Source organism: Taudactylus pleione, unplaced genomic scaffold (assembly GCF_031769625.1).
Source record: "Taudactylus pleione unplaced genomic scaffold, aTauple2 ptg000569l, whole genome shotgun sequence".
NCBI classification, from domain to species: Eukaryota; Metazoa; Chordata; class Amphibia; order Anura; family Myobatrachidae; genus Taudactylus; species Taudactylus pleione.
The window spans coordinates 475,184-499,058 of NW_028284971.1; the positions used below are offsets into that span (position 1 = coordinate 475,184).

Genomic DNA, 23,875 nt, shown 5'->3' on the forward strand with positions numbered 1-23,875 from the left:
AGCAGTGGTAGAATGATGAGCTGTAACATCACAGTATAACCACACTAATTACTAGGGAAACATTTCTCATACTTAGGGCATGTAACTGGCTTATCACCTCTATGAGTTCTCTGATGTGTAACAAGAGGTAGTTTCTGTATAAAATGCTTCCCACACTCAGAACTAGGAATGGATATCAGAAACCGATGGCTACCACCCATCAATGTTCCCAATCCGATTGAAGTACTCTTTTGATTGATGAGAGGGGTTTGCGACAGTATGAATTAAGCAGAAAACACCCTAAAGTGGTGTCTTCGGTGCCTATTGCAGTGCTGTTTTTTTCTACGCCTGGTTTAACCACCAATAATTATATAATTGCATGGTTATGATGTTATAGCTAGTAGCTATCGTATCACATGATTTGTCAGAAGCCCGGCAATCATTCGACACCAAGCTCCTCATGTCCATCCCTATTCAGAACATGGAAATGGCCTCTCATTTGTGTGACTTCTCACATGTCTAACAAGAGATGATTTCTGTATAAAACATTTCCCACACTCAGGACATGGAAATGGTTTCTCACCTGTGTGATGTCTCTGATGTATAACAAGATGTGATTTATGTGTAAAACATTTCCCACACTCAGGACATGGAAATGGTTTCTGACCTATGTGATTTCTCTCATGTATAACAAGAGATGATTTCTGTGTAAAACATTTCCCACACTCAGAACATGAAAATAATTTCTCACCTGTGTGACTTCTCTGATGTGTAACAAGATGTGATTTATGTGTAAACCATTTCCCACACTCAGAACATGGAAATGGTCTCTCACCTGTGTGACTTCTCTGATGTGTAACAAGATGTGATATCTGTGTAAAACATTTCCCACACTCAGAACATGGAAATGGTCTCTCACCTGTGTGACTTTTCTCATGTCCAACAAGAGATGATCTCTGTGTAAAACATTTCCCACACTCAGAACATGGAAATGGTTTCTCACCTGTGTGACTTCTCTGATGTGTAACAAGATGTGATTTATGTGTAAAACATTTCCCACACTCAGAACATGGAAATGGTTTCTCACCTGTGTGACTTCTCTGATGTGTAACAAGATGTGATTTCTGTGTAAAACATTTCCCACACTCAGAACATGGAAATGGTTTCTCACCTGTGTGACTTCTCTCATGTCTAACAAGAGCCGATTTATCTGTAAACCATTTCCCACACTCAGAACATGGAAATGGTTTCTCACCTGTGTGACATCTCTCATGTATAACGAGCTGTGATTTATTTGTAAAACATTTCCCACACTCAGAGCATGGAAATGGTTTCTCACCTGTGTGACTTCTCACATGTATAACAAGATGTGATTTCCGTATAAAACATTTCCCACACTCAGAACATGGAAATGGTTTCTCACCTGTGTGACATCTCTCATGTATAACGAGCTGTGTTTTATTTGTAAAACATTTCCCACACTCAGAACATGGAAATGGTTTCTCACCTCTGTGACTTCTATTGTGTCTAACAAGAGCTGATTTGGGAGTAAAACATTTCCCACTCTCAGAAGTGACTGTATCACCGCTATGATCTCTACTATGTGCAGCAATATGTGAGTTACCAGGAGAACATTCCTCAATAATAGAGGGATCAGATGATATATCTGCACTAAGAAGAGCTGGATGTATATTTAGGGTAATGCGGTTTTCTTCTGGAGATCCTTGTGTGGGGTTATCTTCTAATTTAAAATCTGGAGACAAAACGAGATGCCCCTCCGAGGTCTTCCTTGTATTGTGTCCATCTGGTAGAAATAAAAGAGTTATCCAAGTATCCTACAGCAAAGGCATCATTAATCACTATTTATTTCACCCCTATTCCCATAGATTTGTGCTTAGTACATCTTGCAGAACACTTTGGGCTGGTACCGTTCACGCTCATATACATAATATAGGAGAAGAAAGGAAACAAGGGGAGTTTGCCATATTAGAGCAATAAGACTTACTAAATGGAGCAGACCCCTAGGACTCTAGGCTCTTCTTACTAGCCCAGGAGCCGGCCAGCCCTACATAATGCCCAAGGGGGAACTTTCATCCAGTTCCCAAGTCTAGGCAAAGGGTGATGGATCTATCCCTCACCTCAGCATTTAGGCTATATGTCTTTATGAGGCCGCCATTTCTATTCATACAAGATAAATAGGCAGAAATAATTCCTCAGTGCTAATAAAAACATGTACAAAATACTAATGTATTAAGGTTGTATAATTATCTATATGTATCTATATATACAGTATATCTGTCTTAAAAGTCGCCCTGAGTGCTGCCGCAGATGCTATATATTTATTCCTTTCCTGACTGGGAAAGGAAATTGGAGGGCACCGGGCGCAGTACCGGACGGCAATCGTGTATGTGTACCGGCATTACCGAGTATTATACATATGGCTCTGTTGCCACTTAACGGCGAAACACATGCAGCCTGCTCAATGAGAAAAAACACAACTTATCTTCAGGACAACAGTCCAACGGCTAGTGCGGTGCCTTCTTGCAGCAAACAGAACTGACGCCCTCTGACCAGCAGTGGGGTATATAGGGCAGGACCTGGGGCATCCTGGGAGCCGAGAGCTTGAATTAACTGTTTGGTGCCTGGATGAATCCAAATACCCCAAAGTAATGGCTGTGGACCGCATGGACCCCGAAGAAGAAAAGAGCAATATATAGAAATATAAAATGTAGAGCAATCAAAAATAAAGATACTCAGGAGTCATCCATCTGTGAGGAGGGCCGGTCTGGAGCACAGGGTCAGTATCTCTACCTTCTCAAGTATAATGGACTGTAACCTAGTGGCCACCGACATCCATAAGCAAACGTAAAGGAAAGCGCCAGCGATAACGGTAGCTATGTTCTCCCAGGATCCTAGTAACATCCCAAAGATCATGACGTTTAGCAATAGTTCTAAGGGCCAAATCTTGGAAAACATAAAAATAAGACATAAGGAGGACGAAACAATACTGTTCTTTGTCCTCAAAGAGAGAAATTTCAAAAGAACATCCCTAGAGGAAAGAGTGGGGGGTCACAGTCTGCAGGTTTAGGGTGCAGAGCCCGGCGAGCCCATTCAATATGGACTGAGGAACCAGAAAATTAAAGAACAGAAGATAGCTTTCCATACCTGAAGCATCTAAAGACTCAGGGATGCCACAAAGTGTGAGGTTGTTACGCCTTTGAAAGTTCTCAAGGTCCTTCACATTAAGGAACACATTCTCCTGGTGAGGGAAGTCAATTTTATGGAGTTTATAGTCATCGTTCAGTTTAGATTCCGCAGCCACCACCCATTGGGACAAATCAGAAACATCCTTATGAATCTCCCCAATCATTGTTTGAAGGTCAGCAGTGAGTGTGTGCCGAAATTGAGACACCCACAAGTGTGATCCATATCAGCATCTGTAACCAGAGAAGTGGAGGAAGGAGGGGATTGAGGTGGAGGCATTTCCTGGCATAACGTCTGTCACTTCATAGATTTAGGTGCACTATATAAACATATCGTACAATCATCCGGACAAAAAGACATTTAGGTGAGAGGAGGTAGCTAAACCTCATGGGAGGGCTTCCGAGGGAAAACAATACATTTAGCTCCCCAAAATAAAGGTCCTTACTGGTTAAGAGCTGTACAGGGAAATGGAGATGCACCCCAAATCAGGACTAGGGGAGGACAGGCAGCAGACACCTGAGGAAGAGAGGCCAGCCAAATGAACTGGAGCTGTACAGGGTACAATGGAAACTGGTGAAAGCTGAGGAGAGGTACAGGGGGTGAGACGATTACAGAATGCAGGGAGATAGCACGGTGAGTTTCCAGAGTCCAGCGGGTGCCAAAAAAAAAAAATCACACTGTTCGGCCATGCTTGCCGTGAAGGCTACTCAGTGGAGAAGGGAAAGCCAGAACATGGTGCAGTGAGTGACAGACAGCCCCCATTATATCACCAGGAAACTCCAGGAGAGGACAGTACCTCAGGTCTGCTGGCACTGACAGTCCAATGTGCATCATAAACTCCTCAGTGAGCTGCAGCTGTCAGAATGGACCCTTACAGCCTTCACAACCCTCTTCCAGAAAGAAGCCCCATCTGCTGGAGCAACCGGAGAAGAGACGTGCAGCACTCCCTCAGGTGTACAGGAGCCATCAAGCCACAGGAGGGAGACAGATGAGACAGTCTCTGCAACTAAGACAGCAGGTAGACACCATAGGGATGTCACGGAAACCAGAACGGAGACCAGCCCAGTCATGTACAGCTGTCATAGCCTGCAAGTGCCAGGGACTCAGCACAACCTGGGAAAAGAGGAGACCAGCCCAGTCAGGTACAGCTGTCATGGCCTGCAAGTGCAAGGGACTCAGCGCAACCAGGCAAAAGAGGAGGAGACCAGCCCAGTCAGGTACAGCTGTCATGGCCTGCAAGTGTCAGGGACTCAGCACAACCTGGGAAAAGAGGAGACCAGCCCAGTCAGGTACAGCTGTCATGGCCTGCAAGTGCAAGGGACTCAGCACAACCAGGGAAAAGAGGAGGAGACCAGCCCAGTCATGTACAGCTGTCATAGCCAGCAAGTGCCAGGAACTCAGTACAACCAGGGAAAAGAGGAGGAGACCAGCCCAGTCATGTACAGCTGTCATAGCCAGCAAGTGCCAGGAACTCAGTACAACCAGGGAAAAGAGGAGGAGAACAGTCCAGGAAATCCTTGCAGGCATCACAGCCTAAAACCAATGGGTGAGAATAACATGGATATAAGGGTGTGTGTGATGTAATACAATGGGTGAGAATAACATGGATATAAGGGTGTGTGTGATGTAATACAATGGGTGAGAATAACATGGATATAAGGGTGTGTGTGATGTAATACAATGGGTGAGAATAACATGGATATAAGGGTGTGTGTGATGTAATACAATGGGTGAGAATAACATGGATATAAGGGTGTGTGATGTAATACAATGGGTGAGAATAACATGGATATAAGGGTGTGTGATGTAATACAATGGGTGAGGATGAGCTGTGTGATAGTGGAGGAGACTGGTCAGATCTCTGGGCTGGTAACACACAGTGACATGATGTGAGGGGGAGAGCAGGAGTATAATAGGGTCTGATGGCTCCTGATGTATGCGATACACCAGAGAGTGTGTGGAGGAGACTGGTCAGATCTCTGGGCTGGTAACACAGTGACATGATGTGAGGAGGAGAGCAGGAGTATAATAGGGGCTGATGGCTCCTGATGTATGAGATACACCAGAGTGTGGGGAGGAGACTGGTCAGATCTCTGGGCTGGTAACACACAGTGACATGATGTGGGGAGGAGAGCAGGAGTGTAATAGGGGCTGATGTCTCCTGATGTATGAGATACACCAGAGAGTGTGGGGAGGAGACTGGTCAGATGTCTGGGCTGGTAATACACAGTGACATGATAGGATTAGGGGAATAGGAGTCAAACAAGGGTTGATTACATTTCCCTCATTAGCTTGTACTGACAGAGGAGGGTGTAGGATAACAGATTGCTGTAGTGACTGAACAAGAGGAATATCTGACTCTATTCTGTAAAAAGTGTTTATTACTCACCAGTGCTGATATCTATAGGGATTTCCTCCTCCTTAAACTGCTGGTCACCCCTCACATACGTCTCTTCTTCTCCCTCTATATCTTCTCCCTTTATTTCAGTCACATACGTCTCTTCTTCTCCCTCTATATCTTCTGCCTTTATATCAGTCACATACGTCTCTTCTTCTCCCTCTGTATCTGCTGCCTTTATATCAGTCACATACGTCTCTTCTTCTCCATCAATATCTTCTACCTTTATATCAGTCACATACATCTCTTCTCCTCCCTCTATATCTTCTGCCTTTATATCAGTCACATACGTCTCTTCTTCTCCCTCTGTATCTTCTGCCTTTATATCAGTCACATACGTCTCTTCTTCTCTATCTATATCTTCTGCCTTTATATCAGTCACATACGTCTCTTCTTCTCCTTCTATATCTTCTGCCTTCATATCAGTCACATTTGTCTCTTCTTCTCCTTCTATATCTTCTGCCTTCATATCAGTCAGAACATCAACCTTATTAATACATTAAACAATAAAACAAATTAGTGATGTTTCTTTTCAATAATGGATTTTACACAATATAATTTAAGTACATACAACACACACAGATTCTCTACCTGATGCTCCTGTGGGATACTGTGATTCTCCTCTGTACAATCAAGGGAATAAAGAGGACGGGGACATCTCTCTGGGGTATTTCTGTTACTGAGCCCATCTGTGGGAGACACAGAGTGACTGAGTACATTGAATATATGTGATTATCAGGTGATGTGTGTATATAGGGGGCCCCCATAACTAATCCCCCCAGCAAATAGAAGACAGTCTCCTCTTACCCAGTGATGTGAGGGTCCGGTGATTCTCGATCATCACTTCCTTGTACAGACCCCTGTGTTCCTCTATAAACTCCCCCTCCTGCATGGAGACATAGGCAGTGACATCCTGACACCTTATAGGAACCTGACACACACATGATAGTCATCACCCAGACACATCCCCTGGTGTTACTGTACAATGTCCCATTATCAGAAGTCACCTCTCCAGTCATCACCCAGACACATCCCCCGGTGTTACTGTATAATGTCCCATTCCCAGCAGTCATTACCAAGACACATCCCCCGGTGTTACTGTATAATGTCTCATTCCCAGCAGTCACCTCTCCAGTCATCACCCAGACACATCCCCTGGTATTACTGTATAATGTCCTATTCCCAGCAGTCACCTCTCCAGTCATCACCCAGACACATCCCAGGTGTTACTGTACAATGTCTCATTCCCAGCAGTCACTTCTGCAGTCATCACAAAGATACATCCCCCCGGTGTTACTGTATAGTGTCCTATTCCCAGCAGTCACCTCTCCAGTCATCACCCAGATACATCCCCTGGTGTTACTGTATAATGTCCTATTCCCAGCAGTCACCTGTCCAGTCATCACCCCGACACATCCCCTGGTGTTACTGTATAATGTCCCATTCCCAGCAGTCACCTCTCCAGTCATCACCCAGACACATCCCCTGGTGTTACTGTATAATGTCCCCTTCCAACCAGTCCCCTCCCCAGTCATCACCCAGACACATCCCCTGGTGTTACTGTATAATGTCCCATTATCAGAAGTCACCTCTCCAGTCATCACCCAGACACATCCCCCGGTGTTACTGTATAATGTCCCATTCCCAGCAGTCATTACCAAGACACATCCCCCGGTGTTACTGTATAATGTCTCATTCCCAGAGGTCACCTCTCCAGTCATCACCCAGATGCATTCCCTGGTGTTACTGTATAATGTCCCATTATCAGCAGTAATCACCCAGACACATCCACTGGTATTACTGTATAATGTCCTATTCCCAGCAGTCACCTCTCCAGTCATCACCCAGACACATCCCAGGTGTTACTGTACAATGTCCCATTCCCAGCAGTCACATCTGCAGTCATCACAAAGATACATCCCCCTGGTGTTACTGTATAATGTCCTATTCCCAGCAGTCACCTCTCCAGTCATCACCCAGATACATTCCCTGATGTTACTGTATAATGTCCCATTATCAGAAGTCACCTCTCAAGTCATCACCCAGACACATCCGATGGTGTTACTGTATAATGTCCCATTCCCAGCAGTCACCTCTACAGTCATCACCCAGACACATCCCCTGGTGTTTCTGTATAATGTCCCATTCCCCACCAGTCACCTGTCCAGTCATCACCCAGACACATCCCCTGGTGTTACTGTATAATGTCCCATTCCCAGCAGTCTCCTCCCCAGTCATCACCCAGACACCTCCCCTGGTGTTACTGTATAATGTCCTATTCCCAGCAGTCACCTCTTCAGTCATCACCCAGATACATTCCCTGGTGTTACTGTATAATGTCCCATTCCCAGCAGTCACTTCTCCAGTCATCACCCAGACACCTCCCCTGGTGTTACTGTATAATGTCCCATTCCCAGCAGTCATCTCTCCAGTCATCACCCCGACACATCCCCTGGTGTTACTGTATAATGTCCCATTCCCAGCAGTCACCTCTCCAGTCATCACCCAGATACATTCCCTGGTGTTACTGTATAATGTCCCATTATCAGAAGTCACCTCTCAAGTCATTACCCAGACACATTCCCTGGTGTTACTGTATAATGTCCTATACCCAGCAGTCACCTGTCCAGTCATCAACCAGACACATCCCCTGGTATTACTGTATAATGTCCCATTCCCAGCAGTCACATCTGCAGTCATCACAAAGATACATCCCCCCGGTGTTACTGTATAATGTCCTATTCCCAGCAGTCACCTCTACAGTCATCACCCAGACACATCCCCTGGTGTTTCTGTATAATGTCCCATTCCCCACCAGTCACCTGTCCAGTCATCACCCAGACACATCCCCTGGTGTTACTGTATAATGTCCCCTTCCCAGCAGTCATCTCTCCAGTCATCACCCAGACACATCCCCTGGTGTTAATGTTTAATGTTCCCTTCCAACCAGTCCCCTCCCCAGTCATCACCCAGACACATCCCCTGGTGTTACTGTATAATGTCCCATTATCAGAAGTCACCTCTCCAGTCATCACCCAGACACATCCCCCGGTGTTACTGTATAATGTCCCATTCCCAGCAGTCATTACCAAGACACATCCCCCGGTGTTACTGTATAATGTCTCATTCCCAGAGGTCACCTCTCCAGTCATCACCCAGATACATTCCCTGGTGTTACTGTATAATGTCCCATTATCAGCAGTAATCACCCAGACACATCCACTGGTATTACTGTATAGTGTCCTATTCCCAGCAGTCACCTCTCCAGTCATCACCCAGACACATCCCAGGTGTTACTGTACAATGTCCCATTCCCAGCAGTCACATCTGCAGTCATCACAAAGATACATCCCCCCGGTGTTACTGTATAATGTCCTATTCCCAGCAGTCACCTCTCCAGTCATCACCCAGATACATTCCCTGGTGTTACTGTATAATGTCCCATTATCAGAAGTCACCTCTCAAGTCATCACCCAGACACATCCCCTGGTATTACTGTATAATGTCCTATTCCCAGCAGTCACCTCTCCAGTCATCACCCAGACACATCCCAGGTGTTACTGTACAATGTCTCATTCCCAGCAGTCACTTCTGCAGTCATCACAAAGATACATCCCCCCGGTGTTACTGTATAGTGTCCTATTCCCAGCAGTCACCTCTCCAGTCATCACCCAGATACATCCCCTGGTGTTACTGTATAATGTCCTATTCCCAGCAGTCACCTGTCCAGTCATCACCCCTACACATCCCCTGGTGTTACTGTATAATGTCCCATTCCCAGCAGTCACCTCTCCAGTCATCACCCAGACACATCCCCTGGTGTTACTGTATAATGTCCCCTTCCAACCAGTCCCCTCCCCAGTCATCACCCAGACACATCCCCTGGTGTTACTGTATAATGTCCCATTATCAGAAGTCACCTCTCCAGTCATCACCCAGACACATCCCCCGGTGTTACTGTATAATGTCCCATTCCCAGCAGTCATTACCAAGACACATCCCCCGGTGTTACTGTATAATGTTTCATTCCCAGAGGTCACCTCTCCAGTCATCACCCAGATACATTCCCTGGTGTTACTGTATAATGTCCCATTCCCAGCAGTCACATCTGCAGTCATCACAAAGATACACCCCCCCGGTGTTACTGTATAATGTCCTATTCCCAGCAGTCACCTCTCCAGTCATCACCCAGATACATTCCCTGGTGTTACTGTATAATGTCCTATTCCCAGCAGTCACATCTGCAGTCATCACAAAGATACATCCCCCCGGTGTTACTGTATAATGTCCTATTCCCAGCAGTCACCTCTCCAGTCATCACCCAGACACATCCCAGGTGTTACTGTACAATGTCCCATTCCCAGCAGTCACATCTGCAGTCATCACAAAGATACATCCCCCCGGTGTTACTGTATAATGTCCTATTCCCAGCAGTCACCTCTCCAGTCATCACCCAGATACATTCCCTGGTGTTACTGTATAATGTCCCATTATCAGAAGTCACCTCTCAAGTCATCACCCAGACACATCCGATGGTGTTACTGTATAATGTCCCATTCCCAGCAGTCACCTCTACAGTCATCACCCAGACACATCCCCTGGTGTTTCTGTATAATGTCCCCTTCCCAGCAGTCATCTCTCCAGTCATCACCCCGACACATCCCCTGGTTTTACTGTATAATGTCCTATTCCCAGCAGTCACCTCTCCAGTCATCACCCAGACACATCCCCTGGTGTTACTGTATAATGTCCCATTCCCAGCAGTCTCCTCCCCAGTCATCACCCAGACACCTCCCCTGGTGTTACTGTATAATGTCCTATTCCCAGCAGTCACCTCTTCAGTCATCACCCAGATACATTCCCTGGTGTTACTGTATAATGTCCCATTCCCAGCAGTCACTTCTCCAGTCATCACCCAGACACCTCCCCTGGTGTTACTGTATAATGTCCTATTCCCTGAAATCATCTCTCCAGTCATCACCAAGACACATCCCATGGTGTTACTGTATAATGTCACATTCCCAGCAGTCACCTCTCCAGTCATCACGAGACACATCCCCTGGTGTTACTGTATAATGTCCCCTTCCCAGCAGTCATCTCTCCAGCCATCACCCCGACACATCCCCTGGTGTTACTGTATAATGTCCCATTCCCAGCAGTCACCTCTCCAGTCATTAACCAGACACATTCCCTGGTGTTACTGTATAATGTCCTATACCCAGCAGTCACCTGTCCAGTCATCAACCAGACACATCCCCTGGTGTTACTGTATAATGTCCCATTCCCAGCAGTCTCCTCCCCAGTCATCACCCAGACACATCCCCTGGTGTTACTGTATAATGTTCTATTCCCAGCAGTCACCTCTCCAGTCATCACCCAGACACATTCCCTGGTGTTACTGTATAATGTCCTATTCCCAGCAGTCACCTGTCCAGTCATCAACCAGACACAACCCCTGGTGTTACTGTATAGTCCTATTCCCGGCAGTCATCTCTCCAGTCATCACCCAGACACATCCCCAGGTATTACTGTATAATGTCCCATTCCCAGCAGTCACCTCTCCATTCATCACCCAGACACATGCCCCGGTGTTACTGTATAATGTCCCATTCCCAGCAGTCATTACCCAGACTCATCCCCCGGTGTTACTGTATAATGTCCTATTCCCAGCAGTCACCTCTCCAGTCATTACCCAGACACATCCCCCGGTGTTACTGTATAATGTCTCATTCCCAGCAGTCACCTCTCCAGTCATCACCCAGACACATCCCCTGGTGTTTCTGTATAATGTCCCATTCCCCACCAGTCACCTGTCCAGTCATCACCCAGACACATCCCCTGGTGTTACTGTATAATGTCCCATTCCCAGCAGTCTCCTCCCCAGTCATCACCCAGACACCTCCCCTGGTGTTACTGTATAATGTCCTATTCCCAGCAGTCACCTCTCCAGTCATCACCCAGACATCCCCTGGTGTTACTGTATAATGTCCCATTATCAGAAGTCACCTCTCCAGTCATCACCCAGACACATCCCCCGGTGTTACTGTATAATGTCCCATTCCCAGCAGTCATTACCAAGACACATCCCCCGGTGTTACTGTATAATGTCTCATTCCCAGAGGTCACCTCTCCAGTCATCACCCAGATACATTCCCTGGTGTTACTGTATAATGTCCCATTATCAGCAGTAATCACCCAGACACATCCACTGGTATAACTGTATAATGTCCTATTCCCAGCAGTCACCTCTCCAGTCATCACCCAGACACATCCCAGGTGTTACTGTACAATGTCCCATTCCCAGCAGTCACATCTGCAGTCATCACAAAGATACATCCCCCCGGTGTTACTGTATAATGTCCTATTCCCAGCAGTCACCTCTACAGTCATCACCCAGACACATCCCCTGGTGTTTCTGTATAATGTCCCATTCCCCACCAGTCACCTGTCCAGTCATCACCCAGACACATCCCCTGGTGTTACTGTATAATGTCCCCTTCCCAGCAGTCATCTCTCCAGTCATCACCCCGACACATCCCCTGGTTTTACTGTATAATGTCCTATTCCCAGCAGTCACCTCTCCAGTCATCACCCAGACACATCCCGTGGTGTTACTGTATAATGTCCCATCCCCAGCAGTCTCCTCCCCAGTCATCACCCAGACACCTCCCCTGGTGTTACTGTATAATGTCCTATTCCCAGCAGTCACCTCTTCAGTCATCACCCAGATACATTCCCTGGTGTTACTGTATAATGTCCCATTCCCAGCAGTCACTTCTCCAGTCATCACCCAGACACCTCCCCTGGTGTTACTGTATAATGTCCTATTCCCAGAAATCATCTCTCCAGTCATCACCAAGACACATCCCATGGTGTTACTGTATAATATCACATTCCCAGCAGTCACCTCTCCAGTCATCACGAGACACATCCCCTGGTGTTACTGTATAATGTCCCCTTCCCAGCAGTCATCTCTCCAGTCATCACCCCGACACATCCCCTGGTGTTACTGTATAATGTCCCATTCCCAGCAGTCACCTCTTCAGTCATCACCCAGACACATCCCCTGGTGTTACTGTATAATGTCCTATACCCAGCAGTCACCTGTCCAGTCATCAACCAGACACATCCCCTGGTGTTACTGTATAATGTCCCATTCCCAGCAGTCTCCTCCCCAGTCATCACCCAGACACATTCCCTGGTGTTACTGTATAATGTCCTATTCCCAGCAGTCACCTGTCCAGTCATCAACCAGACACAACCCCTGGTGTTACTGTATAGTCCTATTCCCAGCAGTCATCAACCTGACACATCCCCTGGTGTTACTGTATAATGTCCCATTCCCAGCAGTCATCTCTCTAGTCATCACCCAGACACATCCCCAGGTATTACTGTATAATGTCCCATTCCCAGCAGTCACCTCTCCAGTCATCACCCAGACACATCCCCTGGTGTTACTGTATAATGTCCCATTCCCAGCAGTCACCTCTCCAGTCATCACCCAGACACATCCCCTGGTGTTACTGTATAATGTCCCATTCCCAGCAGTCACCTCTCCATTCATCACCCAGACACATCCCCCGGTGTTACTGTATAATGTCCCATTCCCAGCAGTCATTACCCAGACTCATCCCCCGATGTTACTGTATAATGTCCTATTCCCAGCAGTCACCTCTCCAGTCATTACCCAGACACATCCCCCAGTGTTACTGTATAATGTCTCATTCCCAGCAGTCAACACACAGACACATCCACTGGTATTACTGTATAATGTCCTATTCCCAGCAGTCACTTCTGCAGTCATCACCCAGATACATCCCCTGGTGTTACTGTATAATGTCCTATTCCCAGCAGTCATCTGTCCAGTCATCACCCAGACACATCCCCTGGTATTACTGTATAATGTCCCATTCCCAGCAGTCACCTCTCCAGTCATCACCCAGACACATCCCCTGGTGTTACTGTATAATGTCCCCTTGCCAGCAGTCACCTCCCCAGTCATCACCCACACACATCCCCTGGTGTTACTGTATAATGTCCCATTCCCAGCAGTCACCTCTCCAGTCAACACCCAGACACATCCCCCGGTGTTACTGTATAATGTCCCCTTCCCAGCAGTCATCTCTCCAGTCATCACCTCGACACATCCCCTGGTTTTACTGTATAATGTCCTATTCCCAGCAGTCAACTCTCCAGTCATCACCCAGACACATCCTCTGGTGTTACTGTATAATGTCCCATTCCCAGCAGTCACCTCTCCAGTCATCACTCATACACATCCCCTGGTGTTACTGTATAATGTTCCATTCCCAGTAGTCATCTCTCCAGTCATCACCCAGACACATCCTCTGGTGTTACTGTATAATGTCCCATTCCCAGCAGTCACCTCTCCAGTCATCACCCATACTCATCCCCTGGTGTTACTGTAAAATGTCCCCTTCCAACCAGTCACCTCACCAGTCATCACCCAGATACATCCGCTGGTGTTAATGTATAATGTCCCATTCCCAGCAATCATCTTTCCAGTCATCACCCAGACACATCCCCTGGTGTTACTGTATAATGTCCCCTTCCCAGCAGTCATCTCTCCAGTCATCACCCCGACACATCCCCTGGTGTTACTGTATAATGTCCTATTCCCACCAGTCACCTCACCAGTCATCACCCAGACACATCCCCTGGTGTTACTGTAAATGTCCCATTCCCAGCAGTCACCTCTCCAGTCATCACCCAGACACATCCCCTGGTGTTACTGTATAATGTCCTATTCCCAGCAGTCACCTGTCCAGTCATCACCCAGACACATCCCCTGGTGTTACTGTATAATGTCCCATTCCCAGCAGTCACCTCTGCAGTCATCACCCAGACACATCCCCTGGTGTTACTGTATAATGTCCCCTTGCCAGCAGTCACCACCCCAGTCATCACCCACACACATCCCCTGGTGTTACTGTATAATGTCCTATTCCCAGCAGTCACCTCTCCAGTCAACACCCAGACACATCCCCTGGTGTTACTGTATAATGTCCCCTTCCCAGCAGTCATCACCCAGATACATTCCCTGGTGTTACTGTATAATGTCCCATTATCAGCAGTCACCTCTCAAGTCATTACCCAGACACATCCCCTGGTGTTACTGTAAATGTCCCATTCCCAGTAGTCACCTCTCCAGTCATCACCCATACTCATCCCCTGGTGTTACTGTATTATGTCCCCTTCCAACCAGTCACCTCTCCAGTCATCACCCAGACACATCCCCTGGTGTTACTGTATAATGTCCTATTCCCAGCAGTCTCCTCCCCAGTCATCACCCAGATACATCAACTGATGTTACTGTATAATGTTTTATTACCAGCAGTCACCTCTCCAGTCATCAACCAGACACATTCCCTGGTGTTACTGTGTAATGTCCTATTCCCAGCAGTCACCTGTCCAGTCATCAACCAGACACATCCCCTGGTGTTACTGTAAAATGTCCCATTCCCAGCAGTAACCTCCCCGTTCATCACCCACACACATCCCCCGGTGTTACTGTATAATGTCCCCTTCCAACCAGTCACCTCTCCAGTCATCACCCAGACACATCCACTGGTGTTACTGTATAATGTCCCATTCCCAGCAGTCTCCTCCCCAGTCATCACCCAGATACATCCCCTGGTGTTAATGTATAATGTCCCATTCCCAGCAATCATCTCTCCAGTTATCACCCAGACACATCCCCTGGTGTTACTGTATAATATCACATTCCCAGCAGTCACCTCTCCAGTCATCACGAGACACATCCCCTGGTGTTACTGTATAATGTCCCCTTCCCAGCAGTCATCTCTCCAGTCATCACCCCGACATATCCCCTGGTGTTACTGTATAATGTCCCATTCCCAGCAGTCACCTCTTCAGTCATTACCCAGACACATTCCCTGGTGTTACTGTATAATGTCCTATACCCAGCAGTCACCTGTCCAGTCATCAACCAGACACATCCCCTGGTGTTACTGTATAATGTCCCATTCCCAGCAGTCTCCTCCCCAGTCATCACCCAGACACATCCCCTGGTGTTAATGTATAATGTTCCCTTCCTAGCAGTCATCTCTCCATCCATCACCCAGACACATCCCCTGGTGTTACTGTATAATGTTCTATTCCCAGCAGTCACCTCTCCAGTCATCACCCAGACACATCCCCTGGTGTTACTGTATAATGTCCTATTCCCAGCAGTCACCTGTCCAGTCATCAACCAGACACAACCCCTGGTGTTACTGTATAGTCCTATTCCCAGCAGTCACCTCTCCTGTCATCACCCAGACACATCCCTTGATGTTACTGTATAATGTCCCATTCCCAGCAGTCACCTCTCCATTCATCACCCAGACACATCCCCCGGTGTTACTGTATAATGTCCCATTCCCAGCAGTCATTACCCAGACTCATCCCCCGGTGTTACTGTATAATGTCCTATTCCCAGCAGTCACCTCTCCAGTCATTACCCAGACACATCCCCCGGTGTTACTGTATAATGTCTCATTCCCAGCAGTCATCACACAGACACATCCAATGGTATTACTGTATAATGTCCTATTCCCAGCAGTCACTTCTGCAGTCATCACCCAGATACATCCCCTGGTGTTACTGTATAATGTCCTATTCCCAGCAGTCACCGGTCCAGTCATCACCCAGACACATCCCCTGGTATTACTGTATAATGTCCCATTCCCAGCAGTCACCTCTCCAGTCATCACCCAGACACATCCCCTGGTGTTACTGTATAATGTCCCCTTGCCAGCAGTCACCTCCCCAGTCATCACCCACACACATCCCCTGGTGTTACTGTATAATGTCCCATTCCCAGCAGTCACCTCTCCAGTCAACACCCAGACACATCCCCCGGTGTTACTGTATAATGTCCCCTTCCCAGCAGTCATCTCTCCAGTCATCACCCCGACACATCCCCTGGTTTTACTGTATAATGTCCTATTCCCAGCAGTCACCTCTCCAGTCATCACCCAGACACATCCTCTGGTGTTACTGTATAATGTCCCATTCCCAGCAGTCACCTCTCCAGTCATCACTCATACACATCCCCTGGTGTTACTGTATAATGTTCCATTCCCAGTAGTCACCTCTCCAGTCATCACCTAGACACATCCTCTGGTGTTACTGTATAATGTCCCATTCCCAGCAGTCACCTCTCCAGTCATCACCCATACTCATCCCCTGGTGTTACTGTATAATGTCCCCTTCCAACCAGTCACCTCACCAGTCATCACCCAGATACATCCCCTGGTGTTAAAGTATAATGTCCCATTCCCAGCAATCATCTTTCCAGTCATCACCCAGACACATCCCCTGGTGTTACTGTATAATGTCCCCTTCCCAGCAGTCATCTCTCCAGTCATCACCCCGACACATCCCCTGGTGTTACTGTATAATGTCCTATTCCCAGCAGTCACCTCTCCAGTCATCACCCAGACACATCCCCTGGTATTACTGTATAAAGTCCCATTCCCAGCAGTCACCTTTCTAGACATCACCCATACACATCCCCTGGTGTTACTGTATAATGTCCTATTCCCAGCAGTCACCTCTCCAGTCATCACCCAGACACATCCTCTGGTGTTACTGTATAATGTCCCATTCCCAGCAGTCACCTCTCCAGACATCACCCATACACATCCCCTGGTGTTACTGTATAATGTCCCCTTCCTAGCAGTCACCTCAACAGTCATCACCCAGACACATCCCCTGGTGTTACTGTATAATGTCCCAATCCCAGCAGTATCCTCCCCAGTCATCACCCAGACACATCCCCTGGTGTTAATGTATAATGTCCCATTCCCAGCAGTCATCTCTCCAGTCATCACCCATACTCATCCCCTGGTGTTACTGTATAATGTCCCCTTCCAACCAGTCACCTCACCAGTCATCACCCAGACACATCCCCTGGTGTTACTGTATAATGTCACATTCCCAGCAGTCACCTCACCAGTCATCACCCAGACACATCCCCCGGTGTTACTGTATAATGTCTCATTCCCAGCAGTCATCACCCAGACACATCCACAGGTATTACTGTATAATGTCCTATTCCCAGCAGTCACTTCTGCAGTCATCACCCAGATACATCCCCTGGTGTTACTGTATAATGTCCTATTCCCAGCAGTCACCTGTCCAGTCATCACCCAGACACATCCCCTGGTGTTACTGTATAATGTCCCATTCCCAGCAGTCTCCTCCCCAGTCATCACCCAGATACATCAACTGATGTTACTGTATAATGTTCTATTACCAGCAGTCACCTCTCCAGTCATCAACCAGACACATTCCCTGGTGTTACTGTGTAATGTCCTATTCCCAGCAGTCACCTGTCGAGTCATCAACCAGACACATCCCCTGGTGTTACTGTAAAATGTCCCATTCCCAGCAGTAACCTCCCCGTTCATCACCCACACACATCCCCCGGTGTTACTGTATAATGTCCCCTTCCAACCAGTCACCTCTCCAGTCATCACCCAGACACATCCACTGGTGTTACTGTATAATGTCCCATTCCCAGCAGTCTCCTCCCCAGTCATCACCCAGATACATCCCCTGGTGTTAATGTATAATGTCCCATTCCCAGCAATCATCTCTCCAGTTATCACCCAGACACATCCCCTGGTGTTACTGTATAATGTCCCCTTCCCAGCAGTCATCTCTCCAATCATCACCCCGACACATCCCCTGGTGTTACTGTATAATATCACATTCCCAGCAGTCACCTCTCCAGTCATCACGAGACACATCCCCTGGTGTTACTGTATAATGTCCCCTTCCCAGCAGTCATCTCTCCAGTCATCACCCCGACACATCCCCTGGTGTTACTGTATAATGTCCCATTCCCAGCAGTCACCTCTTCAGTCATCACCCAGACACATCCCCTGGTGTTACTGTATAATGTCCCATTCCCAGCAGTCACCTCTCCAGTCATTACCCAGACACATTCCCTGGTGTTACTGAATAATGTCCTATACCCAGCAGTCACCTGTCCAGTCATCAACCAGACACATCCCCTGGTGTTACTGTATAATGTCCCATTCCCAGCAGTCTCCTCCCCAGTCATCACCCAGACACATCCCCTGGTGTTACTGTATAATGTTCCCTTCCTAGCAGTCATCTCTCCATCCATCACCCAGACACATTCCCTGGTGTTACTGTATAGTCCTATTCCCAGCAGTCATCACCCAGACACATCCCCTGGTGTTACTGTATAATGTCGCATTACCAGCAGTCACCTCTCCAGTCATCACCCAGACACATCCCCTGGTGTTACTGTATAATGTCCCATTCCCAGCAGTCACCTCTCCAGTCATCACCCAGACACATCCCTTGATGTTACTGTATAATGTCCCATTCCCAGCAGTCACCTCTCCAGTCATCACCCAGACACATCCCCTGGTGTTACTGTATAATGTCGCATTACCAGCAGTCACCTCTCCAGTCATCACCCAGACACATCCCCTGGTGTTACTGTATAATGTCCCATTCCCAGCAGTCACCTCTCCAGTCATCACCCAGACACATCCCTTGATGTTACTGTATAATGTCCCATTCCCAGCAGTCACCTCTCCATTCATCACCCAGACACATCCCCCGGTGTTACTGTATAATGTCCCATTCCCAGCAGTCATTACCCAGACTCATCCCCCGGTGTTACTGTATAATGTCCTATTCCCAGCAGTCACCTCTCCAGTCATTACCCAGACACATCCCCCGGTGTTACTGTATAATGTCTCATTCCCAGCAGTCATCACACAGAGACATCCAATGGTATTACTGTATAATGTCCTATTCCCAGCAGTCACTTCTGCAGTCATCACCCAGATACATCCCCTGGTGTTACTGTATAATGTCCTATTCCCAGCAGTCACCGGTCCAGTCATCACCCAGACACATCCCCTGGTATTACTGTATAATGTCCCATTCCCAGCAGTCACCTCTCCAGTCATCACCCAGACACATCCCCTGGTGTTACTGTATAATGTCCCCTTGCCAGCAGTCACCTCCCCAGTCATCACCCACACACATCCCCTGGTGTTACTGTATAATGTCCCATTCCCAGCAGTCACCTCTCCAGTCAACACCCAGACACATCCCCCGGTGTTACTGTATAATGTCCCCTTCCCAGCAGTCATCTCTCCAGTCATCACCCCGACACATCCCCTGGTTTTACTGTATAATGTCCTATTCCCAGCAGTCACCTCTCCAGTCATCACCCAGACACATCCTCTGGTGTTACTGTATAATGTCCCATTCCCAGCAGTCACCTCTCCAGTCATCACTCATACACATCCCCTGGTGTTACTGTATAATGTTCCATTCCCAGTAGTCACCTCTCCAGTCATCACCTAGACACATCCTCTGGTGTTACTGTATAATGTCCCATTCCCAGCAGTCACCTCTCCAGTCATCACCCATACTCATCCCCTGGTGTTACTGTATAATGTCCCCTTCCAACCAGTCACCTCACCAGTCATCACCCAGATACATCCCCTGGTGTTACTGTATAATGTCCCATTATCAGCAGTCACCTCTCAAGTCATTACCCAGACACATCCCCTGGTGTTACTGTAAATGTCCCATTCCCAGTAGTCACCTCTCCAGTCATCACCCATACTCATCCCCTGGTGTTACTGTATTATGTCCCCTTCCAACCAGTCACCTCTCCAGTCATCACCCAGACACATCCCCTGGTGTTACTGTATAATGTCCTTTTCCCAGCAGTCTCCTCCCCAGTCATCACCCAGATACATCAACTGATGTTACTGTATAATGTTCTATTACCAGCAGTCACCTCTCCATTCATCACCCAGACACATCCCCTGGTGTTACTGTATAATGTCGCATTACCAGCAGTCACCTCTCCAGTCATCACCCAGACACATCCCCTGGTGTTACTGTATAATGTCCCATTCCCAGCAGTCACCTCTCCACTCATCACCCAGACACATCCCCTGGTGTTACTGTATAATGTCCCATTCCCAGCAGTCACCTCTCCAGTCATCACCCAGACACATCCTCTGGTGTTACTGTATAATGTCCCATTCCCCAGCAGTCACCTCTCCAGTCATCACCCAGACACATCCACTGGTGTTACTGTATAATGTCCCATTCCCAGCAGTCTCCTCCCCAGTCATCACCCAGATACATCCCCTGGTGTTAATGTATAATGTCCCATTCCCAGCAATCATCTTTCCAGTCATCACCCAGACACATCCCCTGGTGTTACTGTATAATGTCCCCTTCCCAGCAGTCATCTCTCCAGTCATCACCCCGACACATCCCCTGGTGTTACTGTATAATGTCCTATTCCCAGCAGTCACCTCTCCAGTCATCACCCAGACACATCCCCTGGTATTACTGTATAAAGTCCCATTCCCAGCAGTCACCTCTCTAGACATCACCCATACACATCCCCTGGTGTTACTGTATAATGTCCTATTCCCAGCAGTCACCTCTCCAGTCATCACCCAGACACATCCTCTGGTGTTACTGTATAATGTCCCATTCCCAGCAGTCACCTCTCCAGACATCACCCATACACATCCCCTGGTGTTACTGTATAATGTCCCCTTCCTAGCAGTCACCTCAACAGTCATCACCCAGACACATCCCCTGGTGTTACTGTATAATGTCCCAATCCCAGCAGTATCCTCCCCAGTCATCACCCAGACACATCCCCTGGTGTTAATGTATAATGTCCCATTCCCAGCAGTCATCTCTCCAGTCATCACCCATACTCATCCCCTGGTGTTACTGTATAATGTCCCCTTCCAACCAGTCACCTCACCAGTCATCACCCAGACACATCCCCTGGTGTTACTGTATAATGTCACATTCCCAGCAGTCACCTCACCAGTCATCACCCAGACACATCCCCCGGTGTTACTGTATAATGTCTCATTCCCAGCAGTCATCACCCAGACACATCCACAGGTATTACTGTATAATGTCCTATTCCCAGCAGTCACTTCTGCAGTCATCACCCAGATACATCCCCTGGTGTTACTGTATAATGTCCTATTCCCAGCAGTCACCTGTCCAGTCATCACCCAGACACATCCCCTGGTGTTACTGTATAATGTCCCATTCCCAGCAGTCTCCTCCCCAGTCATCACCCAGATACATCAACTGATGTTACTGTATAATGTTCTATTACCAGCAGTCACCTCTCCAGTCATCAACCAGACACATTCCCTGGTGTTACTGTGTAATGTCCTATTCCCAGCAGTCACCTGTCCAGTCATCAACCAGACACATCCCCTGGTGTTACTGTAAAATGTCCCATTCCCAGCAGTAACCTCCCCGTTCATCACCCACACACATCCCCCGGTGTTACTGTATAATGTCCCCTTCCAACCAGTCACCTCTCCAGTCATCACCCAGACACATCCACTGGTGTTACTGTATAATGTCCCATTCCCAGCAGTCTCCTCCCCAGTCATCACCCAGATACATCCCCTGGTGTTAATGTATAATGTCCCATTCCCAGCAATCATCTCTCCAGTTATCACCCAGACACATCCCCTGGTGTTACTGTATAATGTCCCCTTCCGAGCAGTCATCTCTCCAATCATCACCCCGACACATCCCCTGGTGTTACTGTATAATATCACATTCCCAGCAGTCACCTCTCCAGTCATCACGAGACACATCCCCTGGTGTTACTGTATAATGTCCCCTTCCCAGCAGTCATCTCTCCAGTCATCACCCCGACACATCCCCTGGTGTTACTGTATAATGTCCCATTCCCAGCAGTCACCTCTTCAGTCATCACCCAGACACATCCCCTGGTGTTACTGTATAATGTCCCATTCCCAGCAGTCACCTCTCCAGTCATTACCCAGACACATTCCCTGGTGTTACTGTATAATGTCCTATACCCAGCAGTCACCTGTCCAGTCATCAACCAGACACATCCCCTGGTGTTACTGTATAATGTCCCATTCCCAGCAGTCTCCTCCCCAGTCATCACCCAGACACATCCCCTGGTGTTAATGTATAATGTTCCCTTCCTAGCAGTCATCTCTCCATCCATCACCCAGACACATCCCCTGGTGTTACTGTATAATGTTCTATTCTCAGCAGTCACCTCTCCAGTCATCACCCAGACACATTCCCTGGTGTTACTGTATAGTCCTATTCCCAGCAGTCATCACCCAGACACATCCCCTGGTGTTACTGTATAATGTCGCATTACCAGCAGTCACCTCTCCAGTCATCACCCAGACACATCCCCTGGTGTTACTGTATAATGTCCCATTCCCAGCAGTCACCTCTCCAGTCATCACCCAGACACATCCCTTGATGTTACTGTATAATGTCCCATTCCCAGCAGTCACCTCTCCATTCATCACCCAGACACATCCCCCGGTGTTACTGTATAATGTCCCATTCCCAGCAGTCATTACCCAGACTCATCCCCCGGTGTTACTGTATAATGTCCTATTCCCAGCAGTCACCTCTCCAGTCATTACCCAGACACATCCCCCGGTGTTACTGTATAATGTCTCATTCCCAGCAGTCATCACACAGACACATCCACTGGTATTACTGTATAATGTCCTATTCCCAGCAGTCACTTCTGCAGTCATCACCCAGATACATCCCCTGGTGTTACTGTATAATGTCCTATTCCCAGCAGTCACCGGTCCAGTCATCACCCAGACACATCCCCTGGTATTACTGTATAATGTCCCATTCCCAGCAGTCACCACTCCAGTCATCACCCAGACACATCCCCTGGTGTTACTGTATAATGTCCCCTTGCCAGCAGTCACCTCCCCAGTCATCACCCACACACATCCCCTGGTGTTACTGTATAATGTCCCATTCCCAGCAGTCACCTCTCCAGTCAACACCCAGACACATCCCCCGGTGTTACTGTATAATTTCCCCTTCCCAGCAGTCATCTCTCCAGTCATCACCCCGACACATCCCCTGGTTTTACTGTATAATGTCCTATTCCCAGCAGTCACCTCTCCAGTCATCACCCAGACACATCCTCTGGTGTTACTGTATAATGTCCCATTCCCAGCAGTCACCTCTCCAGTCATCACTCATACACATCCCCTGGTGTTACTGTATAATGTTCCATTCCCAGTAGTCACCTCTCCAGTCATCACCCAGACACATCCTCTGGTGTTACTGTATAATGTCCCATTCCCAGCAGTCACCTCTCCAGTCATCACCCATACTCATCCCCTGGTGTTACTGTATAATGTCCCCTTCCAACCAGTCACCTCACCAGTCATCACCCAG

At 47.8% G+C, this 23,875-nt stretch overlaps 1 protein-coding gene across 2 annotated transcripts in view; it reads right to left on the reverse strand.

Annotated features, from left to right (window-relative positions):
• Positions 1 to 201: 201 nt before the first annotated feature.
• The window catches only part of LOC148481723 (uncharacterized), a 48,747-nt gene continuing 25,073 nt past the window's right edge, over positions 202 to 23,875 (reverse strand). The window contains exons 3-6 of one of the 2 annotated variants that reach the window (XM_088453071.1): positions 6,389 to 6,467; positions 6,173 to 6,270; positions 5,573 to 6,068; positions 202 to 1,783 (exon numbers count right to left, since the gene is read on the reverse strand). In XM_088453071.1, the coding sequence (XP_088309197.1) occupies positions 450 to 1,783; positions 5,573 to 6,068; positions 6,173 to 6,270; positions 6,389 to 6,422 (1,962 nt within the window). In that variant the 5' untranslated portion in view covers positions 6,423 to 6,467 and the 3' untranslated portion in view covers positions 202 to 449. Of the gene's footprint in view, positions 1,784 to 5,572; positions 6,069 to 6,172; positions 6,271 to 6,388; positions 6,474 to 23,875 lie in introns of those variants that run through there. The other variant, XM_088453070.1, reaches the window with a different exon arrangement.